The following is a 19,980-nucleotide window of genomic DNA, read 5'->3' as shown; positions in this document are numbered from 1 at the left end:
CAACGCCACAGCAATAGCATTAGTATGTGGCAAAACTCGATTATCTTCACAGAGAGGATTACTACAAATATCTTATCTTGATCCATCTGCCACTGATAGGGGTAAAAATGAGAAAAAAATAAGTATACATTCTAAGTTAGGAAATGTTATGAATACCACAGTCTGATGTACTCTAAGAAATATTGCAGATAAAAGAAGGGAATCTAATTATGAAAGGGTACTTGAAAAAGAAATAAATAAATAAGACAAAAAAATAGCAAAAAAATAGCAATGTTCATCCATCAGAACACTGCAACGAATGAAATGTTATGCAGTTTAATACAGAATCTTATAAATAATGCAACTAATAATGAGAAAAAATGATAGAGTAATTTAGTCATGAAATTCTACTCATAAAATCTTAAAAATACTGAAAAAAAAAGAAAGAAAAAAGCAATAATACAATTATCAACCACTACTGCAAAACACAACAAAGGAATTTTAAAGAATACAAAAAACTTAATGCATAGAATTTTATATGTACGTTTTAGATACAAAGTAACATATCAGATGAACACTGTATTCAGCGGCGGGAAACCAAGATACAATGTAGTAATAATATCATACCGATGCCTCCAGACACAGGTTGTAACATTGTGCGTAGTGATCCTTGGGGTGGAGGGAAGGAAACACTGGAGGGCTGAGAGGACAAAGTGACACTACCCGTAACAGATGAAACAATTACATTCTTCCTCTTACTGTGAAATGCTCTTTTAGATTTAGTAGTGTTTATGGCCGAACAAGAGGCTGAAAAGGGGATGTAATATTTCAGGATTTAGGAAAGAAGCAGCTAAAAAGAAGGTCTCATTTAAGGAAAGACAGAACACTTACAAGACTGAATATGATACAGTAAAATGGTTTGGAAGTTGAAGATTTTGCAGGATTTATGAAAGAACAAGAAGCTAAAAAGGGGGTCTCATTTCAGGAGAGACAGAACACTTACAAGACTGATTATGATACAGTGAATTGGTCTGGAAGTTAAAGTTTTTTGCAGGATTTATGAAGAAGTTAACAATGGGTTCAATCTCATTTCAGAAAAGACAACACTTATAAGACTCATTATGATACAGTAAATTGGTTTGAACGTTAAAGATTTTGCAGGATTTATGAAAGGACAAAGGGTTGAAGAAAGAAAAGCATAATTTCAGGAAAGATTTGAAACTTACATGACTGATTATGATACAGCAAAATGGTCTGGAAGTTAAAATTTTCTAGGATTTTTGACAAAGTTGAAGAGAAGGGACATTTTAATTTCAGGAAAGACTAATCATGCTACAGTTAAACCCTCTGGAAGTTAAGATTTTATTGTTTAAGGAATAAGATAATGGCTGATGAGAATGAAAGAAAGGAAAGATAAAAGAAGGAAAGGAAAATATTATTACAATGAAGACGAGTACTTATTGAGATTCTGCAGTGAGTACGGAACAGAATTAATGAGAAAGAAGAAAGAAAGAATGATTTGTAACAGGAAGAACAGGACACCAATCAAACTGCAAATGTTCTGAGGGTAAAGAGTTGGTGTTGTTTGGGATAGAATTATTAGCTAATGAGAAACAGGTAATGAGGTATTATTACATGAAAAACAAAACATTTATTGAAGTCTTCCTATAGAAAAAGACGGACCATTTACTACAAGAACAGATTTATTGGAACCTAATTAATATCTTTATTTTTCACATAAGATAACACCATACAAACCAAAGTTAATTAGGGAAGGAAAGACAGGTGTTGACTCAGGATTTACAGTGAGTGGGGCCTATCACCTGTTATTAAGGCCAGGTGTGAAGAGGAAAGAAAACTAATTAAGGAGAATGACTTGGACAAACAGGAAATGAGAGATGATTGGTGAAGAAAATGCTCCAATATATCAGTGCGTGTTTGCGAGAAGTATTGTAATGTGGAGCGATAAGTAGGTGAAAACAAGGTGTATTTAGACTTATTGCAGGAAATGAATAGTGTGTGTGTGTGTGTGTGTGTGTGTGTGTGTGTGTGTGTGTGTGTGTGTGTGTGTGTGTGTGTGTGTGTGTGTGTGTGTGTGTGTGTGTGTGTTAATAGGTGTATGAAAAAAGCTATGGGAGTGTGTATTGATGAAGACAATCTATATATGTGTGTATATTTGTATGGTGCCAAAAAACATACTGGTTAGGAGGAAAATGAAGGGAATCTGAAGAAAAAAAAATGCTTAGAAATAAATAGATTGAGAATATTTAAGTAATCTATGAAAGTAAAATAAAAGACAGAAAAGGTAGGTAATAAAGTTAGTATCTTTAGCATGAGAATTTCAAACAGTAAGAGGATGATATAACTGTGGTCAATAGTTTAGTAACATACCACATTCATTTCTATTGTATTAAGCATTCTCCTTCCATCTTTACTCCTTCAATCTACTAATCTGCTTATTGTCTGATTTATGAAGGACAGTTACCATGCCACAGAAATTTTGACTAAGGAAAAGTACAAAATATGGAAGTGAATGTAGAATACCCTTGCTACATACTGTCAGGTTTTATAAGGAGAGAGTTCACACATCACAGAACTTTCATTTAAAAGCACAAAATACAGCATAAGTGACTATGGATAACCTAACGTCTGACCACGGCCTCAAGCAAAACATGGGTGTCATCCTTGTCCAGACACAGCCACTCAGCACAGTACAGTTATCCTGGATCAGTGTTACGTTTGCCATCTCAACCCTTGACTGCTGAGGCCAGAGTGATGTGCTTCTTCACTCGAGTGCCAAAGGTTACTGAACCAAAGTGCAATAAGCAGAGAAACGGTCAAAGTTTTGAAATACACCATAACTCCTTTTGCTAACAGTAGTGCCCATAAGATTTTAGTTTTATATCTGCACTATTACTGTGCACATTCAATTGAGATGAGATAATGTAGCAGTCAAAGGATTAATTAACATGTTGGCCATTGTGGAGAGGGAGAGGGAGAGCAGAGACTGGATACAAGAGGAAATTGGACAGAAATCACACAAATTATTCAACTAAATAGACACACCGATAATCTTACTAATAGTTTTATAAAATATATATGTTTGTAATTTTAAGTTATACACAATTAAGATCAACCTTTAATACTTCATAATATATACGAGATTTAAATTTCTAATACTTTTGCTACAGATTAATGAGATGAATATCAATACTTAAAATATTTTTGAGTTTTAAAAAGACTATTTATTCAACTAGTGTGTGTGTGTGTGTGTGTGTGTGTGTGTGTGTGTGTGTGTGTGTGTGTGTGTGTGTGTGTGTGTGTGTGTGTGTGTGTGTGTGTGTGTGTGTGTTGTGTTGTGTTGTGTGTGTGTGTTTCACTGTTTGATCTGCTGCAGTCTCTGACGAGACAGCCAGACGTTACCCTACGGAACGAGCTCAGAGCTCATTATTTCCGATCTTCGGATAGGCCTGAGACCAGGCACACACCACACACCAGGACAACAAGGTCACAACTCCTTGATTTACATCGCGTACCTACTCACTGCTAGGTGAACAGGGGCTACACGTGAGGAGACACACCCAAATATCTCCACCCGGCTGGGGAATCGAATCCCGGTCCTCTGGCTTGTGAAGCCAGCGCTCTAACCACTGAGCTACCGGGTGTGTGTGTGTGTGTGTGTGTGTGTGTGTGTGTGTGTGTGTGTGTGTGTGTGTGTGTGTGTGTGTGTGTGTGTGTGTGTGTGTGTGTGTGTGTGTGTGTGTGTGTGTGTGTGTGTGTGTGTGTGTGTGTGTGTGTGTGTGTGTGTGTGTGTGTGTGTGTGTGTGTGTGTGTGTGTGTGTGTGTGTGTGTGTGTGTGTGTGTGTGTGTATTTGTATTGAGAGAACAAAAGAAAGTTGCACAAGTAAGGAGCATCTGAAAGAATGACTTAATAATCTCACATAAGACAAACTCCCAAAGTTTCAAAACCCATTAAAACTATGTAGTATATATACTTGAGTGAAATATATGGTTCATGTTTGATAGAAAAATAACATGTATATATCTTCAACTAGTCATAGAAAAATAAAAAGGAAGAGAAATATTTGGTACACATTTGTTGAATAGAAAAAAAAAAAAAAATGAATAGCTTTCAGTAACTGGTAAAAAGAGAAGAAGGGAATATATATTTGTTGGGTGAGGAATTATGAGTGTGTTGTATTGGACAATGAAGGAGGGTTAGAACAAGACAATGTTATCCCAAACAATCATTACAGTCAGTGGTAAAGTGAATTAACAACTCTCCCACTAAAATATGAGAGAATTGCACTGACAAGGTAGATAGTTGGAAAGATAATGAAAGAGGACAGGATCAGGAAGTAAGATAATGAAAGAAAAGGACAGGATCAGGAAATAATAGAGACAGAGACATACACATGGAAAGATAATGAAAGAGAAGGAAAGATAAAGAGAGATAATCAGAGGAGAGACAACGAAAGAGAGGGATTGGATCATAAAGTAAGATAATAATAATAATAATAATAATAATAATAATAATAATAACAATAATAATAACAGTAAGAAATACAGAATACATGTCAAAATATATACCATTAACATCTGAGTACATAAAATATCTATACTTATGTACATATATAAGATCACTTTCCTTGCTAAAATACATACACGCTACTGAAAATATAATCTAATTTTCTCTCGGAAGTATCTGTTGAGAATACGATTAACAGTTAATACCCTTTCTGTTTAGCATCCTGTCCTCTTGGTTTCCCTGTATAGAATAGAAGACACCAGACTCAGACCTTGCTCTCTTCAACACTGAGACAGAACCAAGGAAAACTAACAAACAAGGTCCCACAAGTAAGGAAAAATCTGGCCTTGCTTTCTCCATCGCTAACACTAAACAACATGTGGAACCGAGAAAACCAAGGCAATCTATGCTACTCAAAAACTCACACAGGATCCCACTAGTAAGGAAAAATCTTGCCTGGTACCCTCCATTACTGACATGACACATACAACCAAGAAAATCCAGGGAAACCACACAACTCAAAACATCACACAGGGTCCCCACAACTTAGGAATAATCTTGCCTTGCACCATTCATCACTAACACTAAATAATGCATAACAGAACCAAAGAAGACTATCATGCAACTTAATGCCACTCAAAGAAAGCCCCGAAGTAAGGAACGTTGAAGAGGGCCTCATTAATGGGCTATAGTAATGCATGAGACAGTTTTCTTCCTAACCGTGAGGCATTTCCCTATCTATCGGTAAAGGAAACACACTTCTATACCAAGTCTTCTGTATTAAAAATCTGGCAACGTATATGTATCTAGATCTACTGTTTCTTGTGGCTTTCCTTGTGCTCTGATCTTATCTGAGGTCTGGTATTGTTTAGATACTAATGAAGCTCTCATCTCTCCTTTCTCTTTCTCTACACACACACACACACACACACACACACACACACACACACACACACACTCTGATATCACAATTTAAGGTTGAAAGGCAGGATGCTATGAGCTTGACTTAGTCTTGTAATAGTAAAAATACTTCCTCACTCTCTCTCTTCCTCTCTCTCTCTCTTCTTAACAATATTACTCTACAATTCTTAAAACACTAACTATTCCAACCTTCAGCACTTTTTAACAGTCAAAATCAACAATCACTAACACAAACTGAATCAGAACACGGAACAATTGGCCAACAACACCAACCCTCACACCAGCATTTGGGGAACTGAGTCACTGATGGAGAACTTTTCCTTTCTCTCCCCCCAGCTGGAAGAGGCCAACCAACAGACGGGCAGCCAAACATAGCACTGACTAGAGGCTCCAACACTGCACAGCTCACCAAGACACAGGTAAGGTGCCAAGGAAGAAACTGCACAAGAAACATTACTGGCACTGTAGCTACCCAGTGCCAGATGTTTTGTTTTAGTTCATCTACTGAGACTAACAGAAACTGAAGATCCAAGGTTACATGTTGACTTGTTTGATGTGCTTTTTGTAGCTGTATGAGAATGTTTACTTAAGGTTTCTTTAAGTTTCATCTTCTATATGTTTATACACCATGAGACAGTTCAGTTTAAATCATTCAGCACTAAAGAATTGTAAAGGGATAAGTGATTGCATGTGATTTTAACTGATTCTGAAACTCCTAGACTTCAAAAATAATCTAACGGTGTACTACTAAAAGAGTTAAAGAAATTGAGTAAAAACAGTGAGATCTACTGCCAAAGTTATCAGACTCCCCCAGTGCCTAGATAGAGTTTAGTGAGCATTACTGTTTTCTCAGAGTACAGTAATAAAGGCAGAGTGTATGGAAGTGAATGGAAAAACCCAGAATTTAGTGTATACCAATATTATCTTAAAGTGATGGAAGCAATACCTACATGAAGAGTTTAGTGTATATTAATATCCTCAAATTTGTGGACGAGAGGGTAGAATTGGTAAAAAAAACAATAAGTATACTTTCTCACACTGCTAAAAAGAACATCTATAAAATAATAGTTTTTATGTTAGACTACACTTTATACAAAATAAGGGAAGGGGTTTTTAAGTACTGAATACAGAATTGTGACAGATTTTGGAATGCATCTCTCACACTTAGTATGTTGGAAAGAGAAAAAGAAAAAAATGTATCAAGGAAAAAGGTATCATTACTCTATATAATTATGGATACTGGAAAGTGTGGCATGTTCTGCTGAAATATATAAAGACTTTTCATTGTTTGAGACGGCCATCACAGCTTCTGGTCGGAATACTGAACGCTTACCATCAACGATGATAGAACACAAATCAAACTGACCTCACGTTCTATAAAAATAAACATAAAAGACTGACCTCAGATGGAAAGACAGAATAACAAGAAGACAAATGCAAAATAATGATAAAAGAAGTCATGAAATAACATAAAAATGTCAGTAAAACATCAAAACACCACACAAAGATCAAGTTTTTCCTAATGAGCTTTGTTTCTCAGAAGTCATACATTGTAAATTTCACGTCATTTTCCTACATACGCTGGAATACTTTCTGGAACAGTAAAAAAAATAAATAAGTAAAAAATATTAAGTAAAAAAAAAAATTGTTTCTAAACATATACACTTCCAACTAATCTCTCATTGTGTGGTGGACAGTTAACAGGTAAAAAAAATAAATAAATAAAATAAAATACTTAATTGACCAATAAAATCAGTCATATTCATAATTCTAAGCACACACTTCCAAACACATGCAATACACAGGAACATCAGAGCTCAGCAGATCAGGATGTTACTGTGTAGAGCACTAATTGTCATGACTTGAGCACCTTCCGTCTGCCACTACCTGCTGGTGGCGGACAAACCTTTCTGTTCAGGCCAGAGGTGATGTGAAATTAACAAGAGTAAGTCCAGCAGTGAAGAAGGAAATATTGTAAAGTCTGCTGGATGAAAGTTAATAATATGACACAACTTCTGGCCTGAACTGTACTGTACCTTTTGAAATTTATCACTTCAGTGCATCTTAAATTTCTGCTTTAGTGAGAAATTTAATAATTTATGGTGAATGCAAATTATTATGAAAGGCATCATATTTCAGAATTGCAAAGTTTTGAATATATATCTCTATTTTACATATTGTATTTTTATAATAATCATGAAAGCAAATGGTTGAGAAAGACAAGTGTTATCTTTGGGAAATCACACAGTTTTGAGTGCATTTTTCTCTGATTATGTCCAAGAATGATAACCATTGCATTCTCTCTCACTAGGAAGATTTTTTAAGCTATTTGTGCATTCAATTTCCTGATGCAAAAGCTTCAAGAAGGCACAAGCAACACCTGCCCTACACCTCCTTGGAAGTCCGTTAGACATCTTCAAAAATGCACCTAAGAAGTCACAAGGCAGCAACATTAAATGGAATAAAAATTGAGCAAGTTGGTTCCTAAAGAAAGACTGAACAGAGATTGACAGCCCCAGAAGATACTATTACTCTGTGAAGAACTGCGACACAAAGTTGCCAATGCCAATAATGATAATGGTGGAGTGTAGAATGACCTGAGACGTGCTGAGTCTGTTCTTGCTGTACAGTGCCACCATGTAAGTGATGCATGGCAGGATGAAGATGTACGCCAACCCTGCTATGGCACCGACCCACCTGATGATGAAGCCAATACTGGGGAAGAGAATGGCTACCAGCACAGACATGGTGACCAGCACAACATTGAGGAGCACCACACGCCACAGCCGGAACTCGTGCCCTGCCCCCAGGAAGTAGGTGAAGAGCTGGTTGCGGATGAAGAAGGCAAGAAGCGGGTACACTGTCAGGATCTGGAAGAAGAGGAAGCCACGAACCACCGCCAGCACGACATCATGTGGTGGGAAGTTGTCCAGGAAATTCTGACGGAGGAAAATAGAAAATGATGTGTCAATTTATTGATTAATAATTTGCTTGCAATTAATTCACTGATAAAGATAATAATGGAGAAGAGTTTTCAGGGAGGACAAAATCATCTAATAATCTAACTAACTGGATGATTGATATTCTTACCATTAATTAAGTGATAGATGAGAAGTCAGTCATATGAACTCACATGAAATTATCAACTGCCTAACTTGCCTTTTAACTGAGTGACAGATGAAGAAAGTAATGGTCATGTATAAGGAGAAGATAATGAATTGAATGAGTGACTTAAGAATCAGTTCACCGAGACTCACATCCACCACGCAGTACTTGGGCAGCGGGAAGGTGGTGTAGAACAGGACGCCAATTGGAATGTAAGTCGCCGCCACCAAAAAATATGATATTGTCAAGTCCCTCACCTGAAAAACAAGTAAGATTAATACAAAACCACAAAGACTTAAACTACATTCAAATCTTATATTCTTGCAAAAAAAATAAAGTGGAATTACGTTAATAAAGATTGTATCAGAAAGAAACTGCAAAAGAAACTGCTGAGAAGAGTAAAAAATGTATCCATGACACATCAGAAATACTGTAAATTGAAAACAAAGTGAGAATCAACATTATTTCTGATGCCTGGAATAAAAGAGGAAGCCTTACATTATTCTCCTGGTGTCTGTTTCCCTGCATGATGGTGACGACACAGTTGTGGATGAAGTAAGCCAGAGAGAGTGTTCCCGTCAGACACATGAAGGAGTTCTGCCAGAGAGCAAGAAAGATCAGACACAACCCCACCAGTGATTATGCAGGGAGATCAATGTACAGCTCCCACTTGCTATCAACAAGCAGTGAAAAAGACTATTGCAAATCCACTGGAGTTTATAGAGAGATATCCAATGTATAACATTTTCTGATAGTTTCTAGCAGACACTACAGAGATAACCAGTAAGAAACAAAGAGATTCACAACCTAAATGAAGTTTATACAGGGATATCCAGTGTACAGGCTCCAGTTACTGAATTTCTGGTTTACAATGTACATACACAGACATGTTAGTAAAGTCAGCATACACACACACACACACACACACACACACACACACACACACACACACACACACACAGAGCACAGTCCTTACCTTAAAAAGAGGGACATACATGGGATCAGTGGGGTCATTGAAGTCAATATTGATACCCCAGCCAGCAGCCTTGACAATGACAAACAGGTACATCACCATTACTGAGACAGCCCCTACAAGTGTGGAGAAAGTACTCTTTACTGTATTACTCTGCAGGCAATAGGAGATTCAATCAAAATAAGGGAAAAAGAAGATTGGCTACCTGTTTTGTTGTATCTGACTACTTTGGCAGGCTCTGGTGTAAATGACTGAGGCATTTCAAGATGTTTTAATGACTTGACTAATAGTTTCATCAAGGATTTTGCATTAACAAGAAAAGACACATGACGTGAATAATAATTTCTGAGACCCAATGAGAGAACAAACCCTAAAAAACTACAATCCCAAATACTCCAAGCCAAAAAAATTAAAATATCCTTTACTAATCACCGAGTTTTATAATAAGTGACACAAATAATCTAAATAACCATTGAAAAGTCCCAACAAGAGAAGGAAATTTTCAAAATACAATCCACTAGTGTTCGAAGACAAGAATATCATGACGAACACTACCATCCCTCTTAAGTTAAAATAAAAGGATCTGAATGACACAATTTTACTATGACCTTTGCCACTAACCAAGAGAGTTGAAGTAGGTGAAGATTTTGGAATCACGCAAGTTAAGGAGGAAGATGAAAGGCACGATGAGGTACAAAGGCACAGTGAAGTCTTGCTGCCACCACTTATGAAAGCCTGTTGGATCTGGCTGCTGATGTACAGTATCACCACGCGCAGTGACATTTGGAGGACACAGAAGTTGGCTGGAATTATCATGGATCTCGCCATTTACTGCATCTGTGAGAGAGTGGTGAGTCTGAGTAAGGTTGGAAGATGTAAGGAGATAAGACACTGAATCACAACACAACACAACAACAATCACCATAGATAATTTCTCCAGTGTTGTAGAGGAAGTTGGACATGAGGACCCAGTAGACGACCTGTGCCCCGACCAGCGTCAGCACAGAAAAGGTCACACTGAGGCCCTCGGTGATGCGTCCCAGCATGCCACCCAGCAGCTGTTGGCACACCTGACTCAGCTCCATCGACGGACCCTCTAGACCTGCAAGTTTGGATACGTTTGAGCATGTCTGAACACCCTAATAAGAACCAGATGCTAAGGAAGGTACCACTGAGAGTCCAGCCTCTTCCTTCAGTCTCCAATATATTATAGGTGTTTGAGATTCACTTATAACTTATTTACAAACACTAAGAAAGACACACCACTATTATCAACCCTCATTGTTTTGGTGATCACTACTTTATTAATATCTGAAATTCACCTATAGTTTATTTGCAAACACTCAGAAGATTGTGTGCCTTGTCTTGGCTACCCAACTTTTAAGCGACAGCTTTGGTATATACAGGCAAACCCCCGCTTAACGAAGGGGTTACGTTCCCTTAAAAAAACCTTCGTTAAGCGAACCAATTATAATAAGTTTAACCCCTGATTTGAGCTTCCATTGAGAGTAAACAAAGCAAGAGTGCATCATAGTACAGTGAAAGGTTTAATGAAAGTAAAAATTATGAAGTTAAACATTTAAGCAGTTTAATTTAAGACTAAGGCATTATAATGTACACTAATGTATGTATGTAAGTAACTTTATAATGTTGATGATCTTAAATTTATGAAGGGAGGGAGAGTGGAGCAGGAAATACGCTAGCTGGCAACCTGTGGAATGTAAACAAAGGGTGCATCATTGTACCGCATACTAAACTTATGTACCACATTTCCACAAGGATTTCCATTTTATCCATTGCAGAGTCATGAGTTCAGGTGGTTCTTTTTAGCTTGCAAGGAAGATATGATCTCACCAGACTTCTTAATAGAATTTGCTGACTTGAAAATGGTAGACAGTAGATGGAGTCAAGCCATGGTAGGAAGCAATGCTATTAGTTTTCTCACCTCTCTCGTGTCTGTGAATAATATCCAGCTTCACTTCGAGAGTAAGACACTTCCCGGTCTTCTTAGCAATGCTAGGCGACATTGCAGGGCGTTTTGGTGGCATAAAGAGCGAGGGAAGATGAGCTGCTACTGACGCTGTTAATGTTTTGAACTAGGGGAGTGAGTGGTGCGCGTTTTGTCCACGAGAGGCACTGGTGTATTCAAAAGCCTGTCGGCTTGCGTGATACAGCGGGGCTTTCAAACTTGGAAAAAATTAGCTGGATAAAACTTCGTTAAAGCAAGTTTAGTGTTCATTAAACGAGCAGATGGTAGTAAAAGGAAACATTTGTTGTAGCGAAATTTCGTTATGTGAACCTTCATTAAGTGGGGGTTTCCTATCCAACTTAACCTAACCTAACCTTGACCAGACCCCCTCTACCCCACACACACACACACACACACACACACACACACACACACACACACACACACACAGACATGTCTTAACAGCAAGACTTGGATTGTGAAGAGAATGATTTGGCCCAGCAATGTTCAGCACAAGACAAGACTCATGAACAAGCATCTCACCCATGGTTTTCTGAAGAGTGAGGAGGCGAGTGGCAGTGTAGAGGGCAAGGCCAGCCATCGCCAGCATGATGACAATGCCGCCAACAAACCCAGCCTGTCCAAACGCCCATGGCATCGTCATGAGTGAGGTGCCCATCATGGTGTTCCAGATGGCTATGCTGTGATGGGCAGGGAAGGAAGGAAAGGTTAACTCAGCAATGCTCTGCCTATCATAATATTCCAGATGGCTATGATAATACGGGTAGGAAATTAAAAGACAGTTAACTCAACAATCTTCTGCCGATCATATTAATCTAGATGGCCATGATATGAAGAGCAGGGAAGGAAGGGAAGGTTAATCTGTGCCACATCATGTAAGATTACTGAGCTGGTACATAGATAGAGAGATACACTACTTCTACAACTATTACTACTACAACTGCTGCCATTACAGTCGTCACTCGTACTAACATGGTGATGTGAGAGGCCTGCTTGCCGTCTGCATCAGGAACATGGCCAGGAATGTATGGCAGGAACAGTTCCCGAGGCACAATGTGGTCTGGAATCACCTGGAATGCAAGAATGGAATAGAACACCCACAGGAAAAAATGGAAAAGAATGGAATAGAACACCCAAAGGAAAAAAATGGAAAAAATTATGCAAGGAATAATAGAACATTCAAAGAAAAATAAGACAAAATAAACAAAATCTCTGGTGATCTTTAAGAGATTGACAGAATACTTGAACACTAAAAAGAATAGAAAAAAATGTACATAATTGCCAACAGTTTTATATCATTGAGTTTTTTTGGTGTATTATGGGACATGAAAGAAAATTGAATGCCAACAGAAAAACTGAAAAAAAAGTCTTTCTTGGTAGTATTAATTTCAACCTCAGAAAAGACAACACAAAAAAAAGAAAAAATAAAAAAATAAAAATAAAAATGAAAAAAATAAATAAATAAAAAAAAAATATATATATATATATATATATATATATATATATATATATATATATATATATATATATATATATATATATATATATATATATATATATATATATATATATATATATATATATATATATATATATATATATATATATATATATATATATATATATATATATATATATAAATATATATATATATATATATATATATATATATATATATATATATATATATATATATATATATATATATATATATATATATATATATATATATATATATATATATATATATATATATATATATATATATATATATATATATATATATATATATATATATATATATATATATATATATATATATATATATATATATATATATATATATATATATATATATATATATATATATATATATATATATATATATATATATATATATATATATATATATATATATATATATATATATATATATATATATATATATATATATATATATATATATATATATATATATATATATATATATATATATATATATATATATATATATATATATATATATATATATATATATATATATATATATATATATATATATATATATATATATATATATATATATTACACCGTTTGTGAAATTGCCCATTTCATGAAATGGGCAAACCCAATTCATGAAATGAACCTAACCTAACCTAACCTAACCTAACCTAACTTAACCTAACCATTTCATGAAATGGCCTCTCCATTGCACATTTCATGAATTGGGTTAGGTTAGGTTAGAATAGGTTAGGTTAGGTTAGGTTCATTTCATGAATTGGGTTTGCCCATTTCATGAAATGGGCAATTTCACAAACGGGGTGTAACATATACACACACACTATCTAAAAATCAGCATGTATTGGTATTTTTAAACAGTATGTATGTATGTATAGTTCAGAGTGCTTTGGTACTGTACACTGACCAAAGCTTGTTCACTGGGATGTACATCGGCACGCAGGCGGGAGTAATATCTGTAGCGGTTGTAGAGGTGAGCGTCCCCACTGGTGGAATCTGGCGGGGGCTGAGTACGGCGGGCAGATTCACTGGTGGCCACGGCATGATGGAATGGTCGTCTGTGGGATGGTGGCTTGATTACACAACACAGGAGGGAGGTTGATGGTTAGAGGAGTTTTTTTTTTTTTTTTTTTTTTTTTTATTCATACCATGTGGGCCTTTCACGGGAATTTCTGGGCTAAAGGGGATACTTTTTGGGTACCTCCTATCTCAAAGCCCACCCGTTGTTTAAAGATGCTTCTCATATTTTCATATACTGCTTTTGACATTTTGAGCAATGGTATCTTTATTGAGCTGGCTTTTTTTCTTTCTTTTTTTTTGTGCTCCTTTGACAACATTCAGGACAACAGGGGTTATAACTAAGGGGATATGAGCAAAATTCTTAGGATTAGTAGTGGGGACAGAACCAGAAATAATTGGTTTATGCTTGAGAAATTCAGGTTTAGGAGAGAAATGGAAAGAAACTGGTTTTCAAACAGATTGGTTGAAGAGTGGAGTGGACTAAGTGGTCATGTTAGTGGTAAGTCAATAGGGAACCTTAAAAGAAGATTAGATAAATTTATGGATGGGGATGTTAAATGGAATTAGGTAGATTTGCTCATACAGGGACTGCCACATGTAGGCCTGACAGCCTCTTGCAGATTCCCTCTCTTCTTATGGTATGTTCTTATATCTTTATTGAGTCTTTTCTTTTTCTCTCTTCTTTTTTTTATGCCACTTTTGACTAAACTCTTAACACTGATATGCCTTTTTTGATAACCGTTTTGACTACACTCTGGGCACTGTATCTTCAATGAGCCTTTTTTATATTTCAATGAGCCTTTTTTATAATTATTTTGACTATACTCTGGGCATTGCTATCTTTATGAAGCCTTTTTTCTTTATAACCATTTTCACTATGCTCTTTAGGAATTGGCATCTTCACAGCTCCTCTTTTTATAGCCTTTTATATGACTCAACCTAAAACCTCCGCTTACACCGGAAAAAAAAAAAAAAGCATCCTATTATAGCAGTGTCAATTCTAACTAACTCAGTGTGATTAATGTTGTAGTAAATTCTAGCTCTGTAGGATAGCAATGTTGTGTAGGTAGTCTCTTGCAGAAAACTCACAGTACTAACACTGATATACTAAGTGAGTACTACAGGAAAGTCAGTTCAGAAGTATAGTAATCTTGTATATATGAATCAGTGTTATTTTGTATTTAAGTTAGTTTAGAAGCACTGTAATCTTGTATATATGAACTAGTGTTGTTTTGTATTTAAGTAGTTTAGATGCATTGTAATCTTGTATAAATGAACTAGTGTCATTTTATATTTAAGTTAGTTTAGAAGCATTGTAATCTTGTATATATGAACCAATGTCACCTTCTTGGTTAAACATCTGTGTATGGAGACATAAACTAGTGTCGTTTTGTACTTGAGTCAGTTGTTAAGCTTGCTAATCTTGTATACACATGAACTAATATCATTTTGTACTACAGTCAGCGGTAATCTCAAACACTTAAACTAGTGTTACCTTTTTGGTTTGTTATCAGCTGTGTATGGAGACGGTCCAACACGAGTGGACCAGGAAGAGCCATACAGCCTGAAATAAAAGGAAGGGTCAGTGACTTATGAGGAAACTAGCTGCCTGCACCTTAAAATGCCCTGCTTACATCATCAGCTCTTTTGTAGTAAGTTACAAGAGATCTTCCTTGCCAAACTAATCAGTAATTGTGGGCAAGAAACAACAGGGGCGGTCTTTTTTGTTATAATAGTTAAACTCACGTCATACTGCTTAAATCATCACCTTTCTTTATGGTAATTTAGAGAGATTTCTTGGTTAGCTTTATCAACATTAATGGGCCTATTTTCTGCTTTTTTCATACCACTTGACCACAATACCTCTTACATATAAATACATAAAAATCAGGTATCGTTTACATATTATTATCATACATTAAGCAAATTACTAAAATCTCCCACATGGAAATCACAACACAAGCAATGTCTGCTAAACAGATTATCAGGCTTAATAAGATAACATGATACCAAATCATTACACACCTCATTATTATTACTCGCAATCTTATCAGTGTATATATTCTGCTATCTGATAATTATTTACATTCATTCTGTGTTGGTTGGCTTAGATTTAATAGGTAAGGGAGAGAAGGGGCCATAACTTACTCTACTTTCAATAATTTGCATTCATTCTGTGCTGGTTGGCTTACAATTAATAAGTGAAGGAGAGAGAGAATGGACCTTAACTTATCCTATTTTCAACAATTTGCATTCATCTGTGCTGGTTGGCTTAGAATAAATAGGTGAAGGAGAGAAGGGACCTTAACTTACCCTACTTTGTTTCAACAATTTGCATTCATCTGTGCTGGTTGGCTTAAAATTAATAGCTGAGGGAGAGAAGGGGCAAAAACTTACCCTACAAAGGAGGGAGAGGGGCGGAGGAGGGGTGTGCGCTCCCCGGTAAACCGAGGGAAGGAGGCTGACGTATGCAGGGGAGGTATCCGTTGTGGTCCACTGCCCTGGGATATTGCTATCGCCCCACTGGTGTTCTCCTCCCCATCCTCCTCCTCCTGTGTCTCCTCCTCCACCGGTTCCCTCAAAGATTCCCTCCTGACCTCATTGCGCTGCTCCTGGTCTCTCCCAATGAGAAAATCCTCTTGGTCCAACAAAGAATCCTCCTCTGGTTTGTCCATCACAGCTGAGAAGGTGTTAGTGGATATGAGGATTTGAATTTAAGCTTTTTATATGACTTAAAAACACTGTCATTCAAATCCATACAAAAATAAAGGCTGTGTGAGTTCAAGTTCTCCAAATCGTGACTAAAAAATATACCATTCAAATCAATGCAAAAATAAACGGCAATGAATGAGATAATTTTGTGTTTGAGTTCAAGGTATGAGGGTTTTGAGTTCAGGCTTTCAAAATCATGACTAAAAATATATGCTATTCAAACCCATGCAAGAATAAAGACCACTTAATCAAATGATGATGATTTTGTTTGCATTCAAGATAGCAAGATTGTAGCTAATAAGCCATTCATAAGAGAAGATAAGGATCAGTGAAAGAAATATTGATAATAGTGACTTTTAAATTACTTTTGGCCTTGAGTGTTGCAGGGAACAAATGAATGAACAGGGATAATTTCACTCTGTAATACTGCTGCAGTCAAAGAACAAATTTGTAATAAAAGAATTTACTTGTATATTGAACAAGAAGAAGAAATACCTAGAAGATGAGACGATTCCACTCAAATGTAATGAAAGAAAAGAATAAATGAATGAAGAGATTATTTTACTCATGCACAACAAAAGAACAAAAACATTAAACATTAAATTATGCAAGAAAAGAACAAATACACACAAGAGGTGATGATTTCACTCTTAAATGTTGCAGGAAAAATAACAAGTTAGCTATGATATAAATTCAGTCTTAATTACTGCAAAAAAAAAAAAAAAATTATTACGAACAATATAATTTCAAGCACTATTCATTTCTGCACAAAATATGACATCCCTTTTCAAATTAAGAACTACACAATGAAAATTGAAAAAAAATGCATTACACTAACCTAACAAAACTCTTGGACTGCAAAATTATGCCTTTTCAAATTAAGATCTACATAATGAAAATAGAGAAACATATTAAGTTAATTAAATAAAATACAAACGTTACTTTAATATTATCTGATGACTGGACGGAGAAAAAGATAGGTGAACATTAAGACAAGGCACGCCACTCTATTTACTAATGTTTTCAGGTTAACCTCCATTATTACCTAACCTGACCTAGCATTACTTAACCTAACCTAACTGCAATACTAGGTTAGATTAGAAAAATACATGAAATTGGCCAAAGAAAGTACAAATGTTACTTCACTATTATCTAATGACTGGCTGGAGAAAAGAAAAAGGTGAAGATTGGGACAAGGCATGCCTCTCTATTTACTAATGATTTTGGTTCAACCTCCAGTATTACCTAACCTGACCGTAATGCTAGATTAAGTTTGTTATTAGAGTGGTACCTTGTTTTAATATTCACCACAGATAATTCCACCCTTACAAGCTGCCCTAACTAAACAAACCACTTTCATAACCTTGAGAAGTAACAAACTGGCGAGGACAGATGTATATCATGATGTACCCAACACACTCAGGCAGTTACTCACGGTTATAACTGACCAAAGTACTAACTGGCACTTTATTCACTTTCTATGTATGAGTTATAACTGATCACAACTGGTATGTGTGTTGGTAATGTAGTAAGATTTCCATTTCTGTAATATATGACATGGTTAGTTAAAGGTGTGTGTGTGTACACCAGCACTTGTACACATAGAAACCCTTTATACTACGCCAATCTACACACACAAAAAAAAAAAAAAAAACTCATGCATGTAAAATAAAGCATTTCTTATCCTTTGTGTGTACGTTTAGAGCCACTGTGTACGCCCCTGTGTGCGTTTGCCACTAACCCGTACTCTTTAACCTACATATTCACCTTTTGCGTGCCTCTGACTGCTTGTGCGTGCCTTTGTGTACGTGTGGCGTCTTATAAGAGCACGAGACTGACCTGCGTTTGGGTGGCGGGAGCACTGCCACGTGACCGACTGTTGCCAAGCCTGACCAGCTGACCACTGTTTACCATTCTCTGAGCCTGAGCAGAGGGTGCCTGGCGAGTGGATTGTGGCGCGACTCTCGTGTGCTAACGTGTATTGTCGTACTCAGCCAGATTGTTGTAAACGTAGAAGATATTGTTGTGTATAAAGAAATGATAAATTGATTAATTACCTTTATTGTTGTAGCAGAAATATTGATAATGGTGATTGTTTTAAATTAGTTCTGGCCTTGAGTTGCAGGGAACGAATGAATGAACAGGGGATAATTTCACTCTTAAGGAAATGTAAAAAGAATGAGAAGAAACAAAATGAAAAGAAAGATCTATCTAGTCTATTGAAATCTAAGGAAATCTGGCTTTGTCAAGATTTTTTGAAGGATATATCAATGTATGTATGCATGTATGTATGATATACATGCATACATACATACATACATACATACATACATACATACATGTATGTATGTATGTATGTATATATATATATATATATATATATATATATATATATATATATATATATATATATATATATATATATATATATATATATATATATATATATATATATATATATATATATATATATATATCTGTATCTATGCATATATGTATGTATGTATATATGTACCTATACACAATAAATCTTTCTTAATTAATAATATATATATATATATATATATATATATATATATATATATATATATATATATATATATATATATATATATATATATATATATATATATATATATATCTGTATCTATGCATATATGTATGTATGTATATATGTACCTATACACAATAAATCTTTCTTAATTAATAACACTCAGAAGACCCATACATACGCTTAAACTCACAGAATACCACTCCCACACACCCAAAACACTCGCAACTAATCCCAAAACACACTCAAAACATCATGTACAACACCTCAAAATACCAACAAACACACTTAAAACTCATTAGAAATACACCAGTACCATATATGTTTCTATGATAAGCATCTATATAAGTAATGGGATACTGTATGTAGTTATACAAATTTCATGTATCAATTTATTGTTCATTGTGATATCTTTCTTTTCGTTGTCGTCGTGTCCGGCTGTGGTTATTTGGCGAATCAATAAACATTAATTAGATTTTCATTTTTACTGCGAGTGTTTGCATCTCGCGGGAAAAAAAAAAACGAGGTAACCATTTGAAAGATACACTATAGGATATTTCTCTCATCTTATATTCCTTTCGCCTCTATTAATAATGTCTTTTGAATGTAGAAATCTTACCGTAAAAACACCCTTGAAAAATCCATGTGATACTTACTGTGTGTCACGTGACACACAGTTTTTT

The 19,980-nt window shown here is 35.6% G+C and overlaps 1 protein-coding gene across 1 annotated transcript; it reads right to left on the bottom strand.

The window, feature by feature from the left end:
* Positions 1-4,082: 4,082 nt before the first annotated feature.
* On the bottom strand, positions 4,083-18,727 carry LOC123510168 (sodium-coupled neutral amino acid transporter 9-like). The gene is made up of 12 exons (XM_045265036.1): positions 18,514-18,727; positions 16,432-16,714; positions 15,530-15,598; positions 13,922-14,072; positions 12,469-12,566; positions 12,019-12,176; positions 10,429-10,608; positions 10,128-10,343; positions 9,510-9,622; positions 9,032-9,130; positions 8,686-8,790; positions 4,083-8,367 (listed from the first exon to the last, which is right to left on the bottom strand). Exons 2-12 carry the CDS (start codon positions 16,707-16,709, stop codon positions 7,957-7,959), a joined length of 1,878 nt encoding a protein of 625 aa, XP_045120971.1. The 5' UTR covers positions 16,710-16,714; positions 18,514-18,727; the 3' UTR covers positions 4,083-7,956.
* Positions 18,728-19,980: the final 1,253 nt, after the last annotated feature.

This window comes from Portunus trituberculatus, chromosome 28 (assembly GCF_017591435.1).
Source record: "Portunus trituberculatus isolate SZX2019 chromosome 28, ASM1759143v1, whole genome shotgun sequence".
Classification (NCBI taxonomy): Eukaryota; Metazoa; Arthropoda; class Malacostraca; order Decapoda; family Portunidae; genus Portunus; species Portunus trituberculatus.
The sequence above is the reverse complement of the archived record's forward strand: the minus strand, read 5'-3'. Positions and strand labels throughout refer to the sequence as shown.

Bases quoted from the DNA above. Each gene is read 5' to 3' on its own strand.
- LOC123510168 (XM_045265036.1), bottom strand. From the start codon at position 16,709: ATGGACAAACCAGAGGAGGATTCTTTGTTGGACCAAGAGGATTTTCTC. The intron at 12,567-13,921 runs GTCAGTGTACAG...CTTGCATTCCAG, and splicing joins ATCCCAGTGAACAAGCTTTG to GTGATTCCAGACCACATTGT. The intron at 12,177-12,468 runs GTTAGTACGAGT...TGCCCATCACAG, and splicing joins CAGGCCTCTCACATCACCAT to CATAGCCATCTGGAACACCA.